This window comes from Tupaia chinensis, unplaced genomic scaffold (genome assembly GCF_000334495.1).
Source record: "Tupaia chinensis unplaced genomic scaffold, TupChi_1.0 Scaffold000054_1, whole genome shotgun sequence".
Classification (NCBI taxonomy): Eukaryota; Metazoa; Chordata; class Mammalia; order Scandentia; family Tupaiidae; genus Tupaia; species Tupaia belangeri.
The window spans coordinates 9,499,491-9,513,849 of NW_006159512.1; the positions used below are offsets into that span (position 1 = coordinate 9,499,491).

General features: G+C 51.7%; 1 protein-coding gene across 1 annotated transcript in view; it reads right to left on the reverse strand.

Moving 5' to 3' along the window:
- The window catches only part of CORIN (corin, serine peptidase), a 309,818-nt gene that overhangs the window by 59,263 nt on the left and 236,196 nt on the right, over positions 1–14,359 (reverse strand). Inside the window, exons 10-13 of the mRNA XM_027775590.1 lie at positions 10,832–10,948; positions 7,700–7,931; positions 2,151–2,296; positions 1,048–1,155 (exon numbers count right to left, since the gene is read on the reverse strand). Of these exons, the coding sequence (XP_027631391.1) occupies positions 1,048–1,155; positions 2,151–2,296; positions 7,700–7,931; positions 10,832–10,948 (603 nt within the window). The remainder of the gene's footprint in view (positions 1–1,047; positions 1,156–2,150; positions 2,297–7,699; positions 7,932–10,831; positions 10,949–14,359) is intronic.

Sequence of the window (14,359 nt, forward strand, 5' to 3'; positions counted from 1 at the left end):
TGGAGGTAAACCCCAATTAGGGGCTGGCAGGTGGCATGGTGGTTACGGTGCTGGACTCCCATATGGCCAACCGTGGTTCAAATCCCAGACCTGACAGCTTGCTTTCTGTCTCGCTTTCTCTCTCTCTCTCTGTCCCTCTCTGATGAAATTAAAATAAAGTGAAATAAAATAACTCTTTAATTTTTTTTAAATGAATCCCAATTATAATTGAATGCTGGACCTGAACTCTCATTCTTTAGATGCCTGTTTAGTAGCACTGAATCAGATACAAAGACACGATTTGTCTGACTTTAAAAGAGAGAACAACTGCTTCATGAATTAATAATAAAGCTACTCTTTACATTTATGAAGTGCTTTCTTTTTACTTAGCGTTTACACATACATCATCAAAGTTAGAGACAGAAGTAGAATTTAGGGGAAATCAAAAATCACCAGGAAAAACATTTATTAATACATGCCTCGGAGTTTGATCCTTCAAGAAGTTATATGAGCGAGCATTCCATCGTAGTAACTATCTTTAGTTTACATTCCTTTTCAGGTTTTTGCCATCTGGTATGTGTGCTTGCCAGAGAGATAGACAGAGACAGTGAGAGGGAGAGGGAGATGTCACCCCCACAGGAAGATGGCCACGCCCCAGTCCCTTCTCCTCCATTCTCCTCCTGCAATTATGGGCGAGCACTCACACGTGCCCAGCATGACTGTCGAACCACCAGGTCTGGACATTGAACCACGGCTGCCCGTGTGGGAGTCCAGTGCCCTAACCACCATGCCACCTGCTGGCCCCATGGCTTACATTTTTTCCTAAGCATTTATTTAATTTTATGTATTATTATTGTTTTAATATGCTATAGGGCACAAAGAGAAAGAGAGGGAAAGTGAGAAAGCAAGCCACCAGGTCTGGGACTTGAACTACAATCGTCCATGTGGGAGTCCAGCCTCTTAACCACCTCGCCACCTGCTGGCCCCCTATGGCTTACATTTTTTAACGCAGTTTTCATCCTAACCAGTTACCACAGTACATTTAAGAAAAGAGCCCCACGCACGTACCGCAGTTTTCCTCGTCACTGTCGTCCTCGCAGTCGGCCTGGCCGTCGCATCTCCTCGAAGCCAGGACACACCTTCCCGAGCGGCACTTGAAGTGGCTGGGTGAGCACTCTGTCAGAAACAGTACCCCTCTCAGTGGGCAGAAATGCGGGCCGTCAGCCCTGTGCTCACACCTGGGCTGTGGGCGAGGAGCTGCTGCCGAGGCCGGGGCTGGGCTGGTCCTCCGTCAGGCCGCGTGGCCCAGGCCGGCTCTCCTACCCTCACCTTCGCTCCTGGCAGTATCTCGCTAGATCAGCGAGTTCGAGACTATGCTTGTGTGAAGATGCTGGGGTCATGTCCCCCCGACAGACTAACAACTGCCAGACCTGGGTGCCCGGCGCGGCAGGCCCAGGGCCACTTCTCTGCTCAGTGACCCTCTTTGCCAAGGTTCCAGAATGCTCTAAGCCTTGACATTCACCACTACCTGCAGGACGCTGGTTTAAAAGCAGCATCCACATACAATGAACTGTGTGGATGAGGTATGTCTTCAGCAAAACACACCTGCAGGGACCAGCGGATGGCCTAATGGTTATGTCGCTGGACTCCCACGTAGCTGACCATGGTTCACATCCCAGACACAGTGGCTTAAAACTCACACTGGGCACGTGCGCATGTGCGCCCAAAATCCTGAGAGGAGAATGGAGAAGGGATTGTGGTGCGGCCATCCCCCCTGGGGGTGATTTCTCACTTTCTGTCTCTCTGTCTCCCCAGCGAGAGTGCACGTGCCCTATAGCAAAACTCTCTCTCGAAAAAAAAAAATACCCTACAATTTAAACTCATTTCTGAGTTTATTCACTTTTATTTTTAATTGGTTTTTATTTACTATGATGGCAGTGTCAAGCGCCTAGACGCAGTCACCTCTGCAGCCTGGCGGCGACTGTTGGGTTGTCAGAGAAGTCATGACGTACTTGTGTGGGTTTTCCTATGTGAGAATGTGTCGTGACTTTTCCGACCACCTTATAAATACAGAACAAACAGCCTCTTCCCCCAACCCAGAAGGACTTCAAAAGGAACTTGACATGCTCATCCATTCTGGACACCCCCCTGGAATTAATGTAAAAATGAACCTTCTACGTCTGCATCGGGCATGAGGCAGGTCTGATTGTCTGAGTTTTCCTCCGGAAACTGACCGCAGTCCGTGTCTTCAGGCCACTGGAGGCCCACGATCCCGAGGACAGACTCGCAGCGCTCTTTGGCGTGTTCACACAGCGCTCTGAAAGACCAAGGAGGGCGACACATGAGACGCAGGTGAGCTCCACCTGTGACATACGGCAGGAACGCACGCAGGGTTGTAATTCCGTGTGTGCGTGCGTCTGCATGTGGTATAGCACGTGTGTCCAGATATAGCCAAAGCCGTCCGTCGGGGTCCTGGTGGCACGTGCGAGGTGGCCCTGTGACGCGGCCGGAGCACAGCACCGCGCCCGGGCAGGTCGGGCTGTGTGGCAGGCTGTCTTGTCTGCACAGGGACACCCCGCGATGTCACACACAAGCCCGCTTAGTGCCCCGTTTCTCAGTGCCTGGCCCTGGCATGAAGCCACACGTGACTACAGAGAGACGCACGGGCACTGACTGTGTGGGAAGCCGAGTGAGCACGACCTCCACAGAGCATGCATCTGGGAACTGCAGATGGCATAAAGGTTATGTCGCTGGACTTTCACACGGCCGACCGCGGTTCGAGTCCCAGACCTGGTGGCTTAAAACTCACGCTGGGCTTGTGTGCACGCGTTTTCCAAACCCTGAGAGGAGAATGGAGGAGAAGGGGTTGCAGTGCAGCCAATACCCTGGGGCGTGTAAAAATCTCTCTTAAAGAAACAAAACAAAGCAGAGAATGCATTCGAGCAAGCCTTTCAGCAAAAGAAACTTCATAGAGAAACGGAAACAGCGAGGTGTCCAGGAAGAGTCCCTTCTCACCTCGTCCTTCTCATTCCTCCTCTATCTTTCGAACCGACACATCCTCCTCCCCACCCCGGTTCTGCAGGTAGGGAAGTCCCCAACGTGCCTTGGGACATTCTGCCCCCCAGGGTGATCAGTGCACGGCGGCCTCACCCTCAGTGGGCCAGCGTCTCGCTGCCGCCCTGGCTTCCCCGAGCCTCCTCGCCCTCACTTCAGCTTCAGCCGGTGCCGGTGAAAAGCTTTCCTCCCGAGTCTCTCTACACTCAACTCAGAGCAGTTCAAACAAAGCTAATTTTTTAAAGCCTTGTCTGTATGTGTTCATGTGTGCGAGCTCATTTGTGCTCTGAATTTTTTTTTTTGAGAGGTTTTTTTTGCTATAGGGCGCGTGCGCTCGCCAGACAGACAGAGAGAGACAGAGAGACAGAAAGTGAGAAATCAGTCCCCAGGGGGTTCTCTCGGGATCTTGGGCATGCACGCACACGTGCCCGGCGTGAGTTTAAGCCTCCGGGTCCAGGACTCGAACCGCAGTCGACTACGTGGGAGTCCAGCAACATAGCTATTACGCCAGCTGCTGGCCCTGGTCTGAATATTTTTAAATTGAGTTATTAGTCTATCTCACACATATACAGATTTGTTGCCCATGGGAGAAAAACAAAACAGAACAGGGTTTTGCCTAGATACATTGCTAAGAAATCAGTTACATAGTTAAAAAATAAAAGTGGCAGAACCAAAGTAAGTCCCTAGGTCAATTTCCTATTCCCTTTCAAATATATTCTTCTCAAAACATTCAGTCTTGGGACCAGCAGTTAGCGTAATGGCTATGTCGCTAGACTCCCATGTAGACGACCATGGTTTGCGTGCCGGACCCGGTGGCTTAAACTCCCGCTGGGCGCGTGTGCGTGCCTGCCCAAGATCCCGAAGGGATTGCGGTGTGGCCATCCCCCCTGGGGGGTGATTTCTCACTTTCTGTCTCTCTGTCTCTGTCTGGCGAGCACATGCGCCCTATAGCAAAAACCTCTCCGAAAAAAAAAAAAAGAGAAAACATTCAGTCTTTAAAATATAAGTTAATCTCAATCAATCATGTTCTCCTTTTTGAGTTAAAATGGGACAGACCTTCCAGAAAAGAGCTCCAGTCTTGGGGGAAACAGGTAGAGAAAGGTGACAATCAAACGGAGACATTTCTCATTTCTTTCTTTCCTTTTTTTTAGAGAGGTTTTTGCTATAGGGAGCTCGCACTCGCCAGAAAGACAGAGAGAAACAAAAGGCGATAAGTCACATGCACCCAGCATGTGTGCCAAGCTACCAGGCCCAGGGCTCAAACCATGCTCAACTACACAGAAGTCCAGCGACTTAACCATGCGCCATCCACTGGCCCCTTGAACGGAGACGTTTCAGAGAAAGCTGTCTAGGTCAGTCTGGGCGAGGCAAACGTAACTCGGTGCCAGTTCAGCCTAGAAATCTGGGCTGAAGATGAGCCTGGCATTCCCACGGCAGGGCCGGGGGGCCGGGGAGGGGGGGCGCCGTGGGCCCGCCCCCGCCGCTGGGCTGCCAGGTCGGGCTGCGGATTATAAACGCGCACGTAATCCAGGGCCCGCCGTTCATTAGCCGCCCGCGTCCTCCTGTACCTGGAAGGCTGTGTGGCGCCTGGCTCACCCCCTTCCCGCTGCTTCTGGGAAATGGGGTAAGCGGAACACGCACAGCAGACTCCAGGGGGCACCGTTCCGCCGGATCCCCGGACTCCCCGAGGCCGCAGCCCTGACGCCGCGCCCTCTCCGAAGGTGGTTTGGAGCAAGAGGGGTCCAGCGACCCTCGGTATTCAGCGCGCTACAGGCTTGGCGGGCTTCGCGGGTTCAGATCCGTAACTTAAAATTTCAAAGTTAACATTAACAATCGGACCTGGCCAAAGCTATGCATGCGGGGACTTCAAAACATCCACGGAAGCGGCCAGTAGGTGGCGGAGTGTTTAAGGCGCTGGACTCTCACAGGATCACACACAGTGCAAGTCCCCGACCCGGGGGTTTGAAATTCATGCTGGGTGCGTTAGAGGAGAAGGAAGAAGGAATTGCGGTATGCCCATACTCTCTGGGGTGGGTGTGGGGGGGGTGATTTCTCACCTTCTCTCTCTCTCTCTCTGTCTCTTCAGTGAGCGTTCACATCCTATGGCAAAAATCTCTTTAAAAAAAAATCCCAGAATAAATGGAATTAAAGTCCGAGTTTATTTTGGTATTAAGAATTTGAGGGCCGGCAGGTGGCGTAGTGGTTAAGGCACTGGATTCCTACATGGCCCACTGCAGTCCAAGGTCGTGGACGCAGCGGCTTGAAAGTCAGGTCAAGGGCGTGCCCGCATGCCCCCAATCCCAAATCCCGAGAGAACAGGGAAGAGACTGCAGTGTGGTCATCGCCACTGGGGGTGATTTGTCACTGTCCCTCTCTGCCTCTCTCACAGCATATGTGCCCTATGGCAAAAACCTTAAAAAAGTGCTTTTGAAATCCATGCCTCATACACATTTTCCGTGAACTTTCTCAAAACTCCTCCTCTTGCTTCATGAACTTATTAGCATATTATTCCTGTCCTAAGAAAGCACGTTCTTTTAAACAAATATCTGAAGAACATCAAATGTGTATTGATTGCCACTGAAGATGGAAGACAGGTAGGTCAACTAGGACACAGAATTAAAGTATCCAGAAAACGTTCACCGAAATGTTGATTAAAAACACTTCAGGATCCACCTCATCTTCGGCACTTTAATATAAAACTTCAGCCCTAAAATTATAAATTTATCTGGATGTAGATTTCTGTGGGCAGTTACAGCACAGAATGTTACATAGGGGACTTGCATACACACACACACATACACACACATATAAAAGTATATACACACACACACATATATGCTTTATACACATATATACATATAGATAGATATACGCACATATATATGAAAAGAAAGTTGAATGAAAAATACACATTGTATGTCCCCAGCTCGGTACATACAGAATGTCTACACCTGCGGAGAAGCTGTGGGGCTGCAAGTTATAACAGCAGGGAGGGACTGGAGACAGTGGAGACAGTGTAGGAAGGGGTGGGGAGTGAGGGGTGGGAGAGAGGGGATCCAGGAAAGAGAAATCATTTCACAGATCCCAAAATGAAAAGCTCTCTGTTCATAATAATGTCTGTGGTTGATTTCTTTGACTTGACTGATAGGCACCGTATTCATGCTGGGAAAAACCGTTTTGTACGTCATGAAGAGCGCTGTGATCAAGGGCAATCACACCAAAAAGAAAACAAAGTCAAATAGAATACCATTAAAAATAATTATTCATTATCGCTGGGCTTGCTTAGCAGAAGTGGAGTAAGATTTAGAACTAACTTTTCGTCGATATTTTATTAGAGATACTTTAAAAGGCCTTTGACAAAAAGGTTCAGAATTGCTTTTGCCCAGACTACAACTGAATTTTAACCCATCTCGTATAATTTGTTCAGTTCCCCAAGTAATTTAACCCGTTTGTCGTTTCCTGGCCTGACTGGGTGTCTGTCCCTTGCCGTATCTGGTATCCGTGTGTGACTTACTGGCCGCCCTTCTGCCCACTGTCCTGAGTTTCTGCCTTTCTCAGCGCTCCGAGCGCTCTCTGATCCCAGCACATGGTTTCTGCAGTGGCCACTCCCACCCGGCAAGCACAGCCCCACACTCGTCCCCATTGTCCCCGTTCCTGTCCCCGCTGAACGCAGCACCGATGAAGCAGCTTCAACCTGACACTTGGCACAGAGGGGAGGCCGCCCCGCCAGGCAGCAGCGGGTCCCCGCGTCATTGTCATGGTGGTCCCAGAGCTTCCAGCAGGGAGTACGGTATGTCCATGTGTGCTCATCCATCTCACAACACCCCACCCCGAACTATTTACCCAATTATTACCTTTTTAAAGAATTATTTTATTCGACTTCATTTATTTATTTTAATTTGGCCAGAGAAGGACAGAATGAGAGAAGAGAGAGAGAGAGAAAGTGAGAAAGCAAGCTGCCATGTCTGGGATTTGAACCACAGTCGACCGTGTGGGAGTCCAGCGCCTTTAACCACCACACCACCTGCCGGCCCCACGTGCCCAGTTATTTAATCAGTAAGGGATCTGAGCCTTGAGGAGACTGGGAGTTGGACTAAGGCCACCCGGCAGCTGGAGGAGATTGAGGGCTTGCGCTCTGACACAGACCTCGGAGTAAGCCTCTGGGCCCCAGGCCAGCACTCGTCTCTGCAGTCCACGCCACACTCTTCAGTGCGGCCCCTTATTTCATTCGCACGGGCAGGACGATGTCCTGAGGTCTTCCGCTGTGGGGCCGGGGTCATGGGCCCCTGCTGTGTCATTTCCTTTGGGTGTTGTCAGATTAGAGCATTTTAAACAAGTCGATGTTGCCAGAGAGAGGGGCAGGGCCACCCCTCCTTCTAACTCACACCTTAAAGAACGCTTCTTGATCCAGCAGGGTGACAGACACGTGACTGCATTCCGTTAAAGCAGCGGGCCTCGGCCTCTCGCCTCTCCTGGCAGGCAGCCGGCCTTCCCTGTTAGGCCCTGGGGAATGAAGGCTCAATCCCACGCTCACTTGACGCTCCTCTGTCACCTCCTAACTACACTGCGTCAGAGCCCTGTAGCAAAGCCGGCTTGTCCAGTCACGGCTAAGCCTCAGGCCCTCTCTCCCTGGGTGGAATGAGAGCAGGGGAGACCCCTCCGTTACCTGCAGGGGGGGATCCGGCGGCCTGTGCTCGCGTCGCACTTCGGGGCCAGAACGGTGCAGGCGAAGAACATGAGGTATCTGTAGCAGTTGGTCTGAACCAGGGCAGGGAAAAGCGAGGACTCCCAGCTGGCCGACGCCTCCTTCTGAGTGCGGTGGCCGAGGTAATTCGGGTAGCTCGTGTGCTTGTAGGGCAGGTTCAGGCAGAGTTCCAGCGTAATCGGCTCGCACTGGCCTAACAAACACACACAAGCATGCTTTTGAGATTTTACAGGTAAAAACAACTTTTTCTGAGAGAGAGAGAGATTTTCACTATAGGGCGCGTGCGCTCGCCAGAAAGAGCCAGAGACAGAGAGACAGAAAGCAAGAAATCACCCCCCCCAGAGAGGATGGTCAAGCCGCAATCCCTTCTCCTCCATTCTCCTCTTGGGATCTTGGGCACGGACGCACACGCGTCCAGTGTGAGTTTAAGCCACCGGGTCCGGGACTCGAACCACCGTCGACTACGTGGGAGTCCAGCGACATAGCCATTACGCTAACGGCTGGTCCCCTAAAAACAACTTCTTTAAACGTCACAGACATGAAGTCCATTGTACTCCTGTTCGTGAGTAGCTAGGGCTAGAATGCGATTAGAAAGCAGGGTTTGCTGTGGGGGTCAAAAAATGAACATGGCGGCCGAGGAAGCGTCGACGTGGCGCTCTAGAAAGGCCTCTCGCATGGTGTTCCGTTTGGCTCAACTTATCCGAAATGACTGTCTTTCGTCCTCTCTTTGACTTCAACCCATCTTCGTCCGATTCACTCGTTACTTCTGAGAGAGCGTCGGCCCGTCGTCCTCACAGCATTGAAACGAAGTCCATGAATGTGATGACATGGATACGTAACTGCTATGGGCTTGCTTTATCACCGGCCACTGTTCAGACGGAAAGCTGCGATTTTCAGAGCAAAGGGAGACTGAGAGCTTCCGATACTTCTTCCCAAGGAGAGAACACCCAGACCTTTTGGCTTGGAATCCGAGGCTCCTTCCACTCCCACCACGGCCTCTCTCTGCAGTGTCGCTGTCCCTGGTTGTCCCGTCCAGGGACAGCGACAGGGGACTCTGTCCCTTGGGACGCAGATGTTTGAAGAATCACTCCCCTCTCGTGGCCTTCCTTTTTCGACATACTTGCAACCATCCCATCGACAGATTGTACAGCACCCACTCCCAGGAGTGGTCTTTCCCATCCTCCCCACCAAGCTAACCTCCTTGCCTTGGTGGACTTGGCACAGACACCTCTTCCAGGAAGGCTCCCTGGAGAACCACTCATCCCATTCCTCCCGCAGCATGGGTGTTCTCCCGATTACGAAGCCCCCGGGCCATCCCCGCCGTGCACCTGCCTCTCTGCAGTATTCTATTTCCTCACTCCTCTCCCACCAGCTCCCAGATCTCTGAGAAAGGAGACTTTATCTCCCGACCTCAAAGTCTGCACCTAGCACAGTGCCAGGTGGAGGTAGAAAAGGAGGAAGGAAACCGTGGCAGGAACTGTCCTAGGAACAGCCAACATAAAACTAATGACAAGTTTACAGCCCCTGCACCAGGGGACCCCGACTCCCGCTGGGAGGGGAAGCCTGTGCTGGCACCGTAGCGGGGTGAGGGACGGTCAGACGGGGCTGGCTGTGACCTGAACGTGCGTCCCCATGGTGGCCCCGCTCACGCGGAACCCCAGCCCCTGCTGGGCAGTGTTTGGAGATGGAGCCCGTGGGAGGTAGTCAGGTATACCTGTGGTCTAGATGAGGGTGGGCCCCCGTTGTGGGGCTAGTCTCTTTGTAGATGAGGTACACTCCCTGTGCGAGCAGGCAACTCCTGAGAACAGAAACAGGCCCTCCCAGAGACGATCTGTCTGTCAGCGCTTCGACCTGGGACTCCTGGCCTTCGGAACTGTGAGAAGTGAGTGTTTACAGCCACCCAGGCTATGGCGTCGTGTTATAGCCACCTGCGTTTACTAAGACGCAGTAATGCCAGGAGCCCCAGGGGCGAGGGGAGCGAGAGTGACATGGGAGCCTTCCAAGGTGTTTGGTCAGATTGGGGGACACAGTGGAGAGGCACACTGTCCCCTCTCTGTGCCACATCCCCAAGGTGACAGAGGCAATCAAACATCCTGCTAAAAATAGTCCAGCACACTGAAGACTCCATGCCTTATTAAGAGTAATTATTCCAATAAAACTTAATGATTTGACTAAGGAGTGGCAGGCGTGCAAATAGATTAGCAACGAGAACTGGCGTGAAATACTGAAATAGCTCTCAAGCTACTTCTTGTCTTTTTCCTTCTTTCTTATGTTTCTTTCTTTCTTATTTTTCTTTCTTTCTCTTTCTTTTTTTTAAGGTTTTTGCCACAGGGTGTGTGCACATGCCAGTGAGAGGCAGAAAAAGGGAAAGTGAGAAATCACAAATCGCCTCCACCCCAGGGAGGACGGCCATGCCACAGGGCTTTCTCCTCTCTCCGCTCGGGATTCTGGGCACACACACACACACACACACACGTGCCTGGTGTGACTTTCAAGTTGTCGGGTCTGGGATTGGAACCATGGTTGGTTGTGTGGGAGGCTCGCACCTTCACCTCTCTAATGCATTTTTTGGAAAGAATTATTTTATTTGACTTTTATTTATTTATTTATTTTCATTTGACCAGAGGGGGACAGAGTGAGAGTGAGACACAGAGAGAAAGTGAGAAAGGAAGCCAAGTCCAGGACTCGAATTGCAGTGGGCCGTGTGGGAGTCCACCACGCCACCTACCGGCCCCTCTAACGTATTTTTAATTTTACAAAAATGTGGCCACACCCACAGATTGTAGAGGCAGTCTTTTCTCTCTGTAATATGCCTTTCCTTCCTTCCCTCTCTTTCCTGCCACCTCGCCCAGGCTTAACTTTGTACTGGTGTTTTCATTTAGGCGATTACCAGGACGTAGCACAGAGATAATTTTCTCTTTCTTTGACATGTGGAGAACATACCGCTTTGGTTTGAGATAAGGTAGAACTCTTAAGCGCTTCAGAGCCAAGGGAGACAGAAGGGTGAAGCGATGATCACCTACTCTTCTGGGGGCCTTTACTCAGTGTGGTGAGGCTGATCGGATCCCCGCTTTATCCCTTCCTAAGCGATACTTTCCAGGGCCCTAGGCAAGATAATCTCTCCATACTTGCCAAACATTCCTCCGGGATCTACCACCGCAGAAACCTGCAAGCCTTTGACGGAGTCGCAGTCCTGATCTACAATGACCACTAGAGGGCGACAGTGTCACAGACGTGAGGCTGTCTGAGCGTCGCAGCCAAAGCTGGTGGGGTCCCTACCAGCAGGTGCTGGTGACCCTGTGCCCAGTGCTGCCTCTGGCTAACTAACGTGCAATGCGTTCGTGCTGAGCACGTTCATTTTGGATGCAGTAAAGATGTACAGTGATGAAATGTAAAGAAAATTACAATTAAAAACAAGATTCTAACGAGGTTTCGATGGAATCCCACCTTTCAAAGTCTGAAGAAAGGATTGTTCAATTCTGCCTAGAGACGGGACTGTTAGTTAAACGCAGGGCCACCCTTATCAAGGCAGAGCGGTCCTCCGGAAGTTGTCTATCCAGCTTACATACGCAGTATTCACAGATTCACCTTCGCTGCAAACTCTGACGGCTCTTTATCATCACTGTTTTTAACAGTTCGGCAAGGTGAACATGCTCGTGGCCACCCCCAGGCCAACACACCTCCCACAAACCCTCCCAGACTCTCGCCTCGCTCCGGCCTCCTTCCCCTACAGCAGCTAACATGCTTCCAGCCTTTCACGTCCTCACTCCTCATGGATCCCCTCCACCTCCATTTTCCATTACAATTCATTCGAGAACCCCAGGGCTTGGATCCCGGAGGGCAGAGCTGTTGCCATTTGCTCTGGGTGAGCCCCTGGCCTCCGCCCCCCACTTTCTGAACACTGGCACTGAACGGGCCTCCCCCGGCCTTCCCGGGCCTCCCCAGCCTGCAGCCCTCGGCACGCCCAGGTGGCTGTGGTCTCTCACCGACACGTCTGCTTCCATCTAACATGAGGGCCACGGCTGTAATGCCCCAGTTTGACCCTTTCCCTCACAGTTTCCAAATGTAAAATTCAAACTCAACCTTTCATTTTTCATGTATTACTTGGGAATGTTTCATTTCATATTTTATATTTTATTTTGTTTTCTACTGATAGAGAGCCCATGTGTTTGAGAGAGAGTGCGACCTCTCCCCAGTAGGGTGTGGTCATGCTGCAGTCTGGCAGGACTTAGGGCACCTACTTGCACGTGCCCAGTATGCTTTCCAAGACCGTGGGGCTAGGATTCGAACTGCAGCTGGCCATGTGGGATCCAGCCCCCCATACAGTTCCCGCGCTGTACCGCGGGGCCACCCAGGAGTGCCTCTACAGCGAGCCCGCGCCTCTCGTGCACTCTCGGCTGTCGGGACCGAAGTCCCTAGCCGTGCCTGGCTCTTCACCAGCCCCGAGGCTGTTAGCCCCTTCCCACCGGAGCTTGCAGAGAGCAGGGCTTTCAGGGCAGTGGGAGCTTCGAGGAGCAGACCTGCCCTTCCTGCCTTGGGGCTGGTGAGAGCCTTAGAGACAGAGGGAGAAAAACGCCTGTGTACTCACAGGAAGGGACCTGGAGAGGCCCAGGTGACCCTGGGCGTGGACAGGACTCACGTGCCTAGGACTCTCTTCCCACCAGGCCCCAGCTGGACCAGGAAGACGCACACTGTCAGTGGGAGGTGACGGGTCAGACTCTCGTCAGAGCGAAGGGAAGTAGCACTCCTGAGCCTCTCCTCAGGCAAGGACATGCCTCCGTTTTCCTCCTGGCAGGGCGAGGGGATGTTGCAGGTGCTGGGCTGTGACTAGGTGCAGTCTGCAGGCTGCTGAAAGGTGTTCCTTGAAAAAAGACAGTCGGGGCCAGCAGGTGGCATGGTGGTTAAGGCGCTGGACTACCATATGGCTGACCGTGTTTCAAATCCCAGACCTGGTGGCCTGAGAATCAAGCAGGGTGCTTGTGCACGTATGCCCAAAATCCCAGGAGGAGAAGGGCCTGCAGCACGACCCTCCCTTGAGGGGTGATTTCTCACTTTCTGTCTCAGTGTCTCTCTGTCTCTTTCCGGTGAGTGCATACGCCCCATGGGGAAAAAAAGATGCAAATAAGTACATGCATGTGCATGCATACTCACATATTTAAAAAAGAAAAGGAAAAATGACAGTGATACTTCAAGACTATCAGCACGCTGTCTCACCAGAGAGGGAGTTTTTAGTTTGGTTTTATTTTTTATTACTGTGGACGGTTCTAGGACCCTCAGGTAAGCCTGGGCGTCCTTACTGACAGGTACATAGGGTACAGACACGCTTCCACATCCAGTCACAGGGGACTACCATTCCTCTAACCCGACTGTGGAGAGAGCAGGAATCTCCACTGCGGGACACACGGGGCCACGTGGGGAATCTCAGAATCCCATCACCAGGCCCTGCCCAGGTGTCGTCAGGGACCACTAGAAATCCAGGAGGACAAACCCAGGGTCTTCGAGGACTAGATCTGAGCAGCTCCAGCAAAGGCTGGCTCTCCCGGACAGACTAGCCCAGCCTCCCCCGGCTCTGAGTGAGCGAGGGTGTGCTGCTCGGGGTGCTGCGGGTAGAGGGGAACAGCTTCGGCCGTGTGCACAGCCTCACAGTCAGCCGGGCTGTCAGGGTCAGGAAGTTTTCTGAGGAGAGAAGCTATTTGTCCATCTTTACAGAGAGCCGAGTACACGTACACCCATGGAGCCAGAATACATATGTAAACACACATATACACACAGTATGTGCATACTCTCACACATATGCACACACTACACACACATGCACACACAGTATGTGCATACTCTCACACACATGCACACAGTATGTGCATACTCACACACATGCACACATACACACAGTACGTGCACACACACGCACACACAGTATATGTGCACTCACACACATGCACACACAGTGTACATACTCACACACATGTACACAGTATGTGCATACTCCTATGCACACACACAGTATGTGCATACTCATACACACTCACAAGCAGTACATGCACACTCACACACATGCACACACAGTATGTGCACACTCACACGCACACAGAGAGTGTGTGCATACTCACATGCAAACATAGTATGTGCACACTCACACACATGCACACACTGTATGTACATACTCACACACATGCAAACGTGGTACGTGCATACTGACACACATGTCCACATACAGTACATATGCATTCTCACACATATGTACATACACACGGTATGTGCATACTCACACACGTGTGCACACACAAAAAATGTGCATCCCCATACATATGCACACACACAGTACGTGCATACTCGCAGACATACAGTACATGCATACTCACACACAGGATACACGTATACTCACACACGTGCACATATGCAATCAGTCGCGGGGAGTACACGGCAGTGCAAGTGTGTCTTCTCACTGGCTGGATAATGTGGGCTGTTCTCTCACACCTCACCTGGAAACTTGTCTCATGTGAGAAACGGAGGAAGGTCAGGTAATGTGCTCTGGCCAAACTCTACTAAGCACCCACAAAAACAGAACTCCTATCAGTGTGTGTGTGTGTGTGTGTGTGTGTGTGTGTGTGTGTGTGTGTT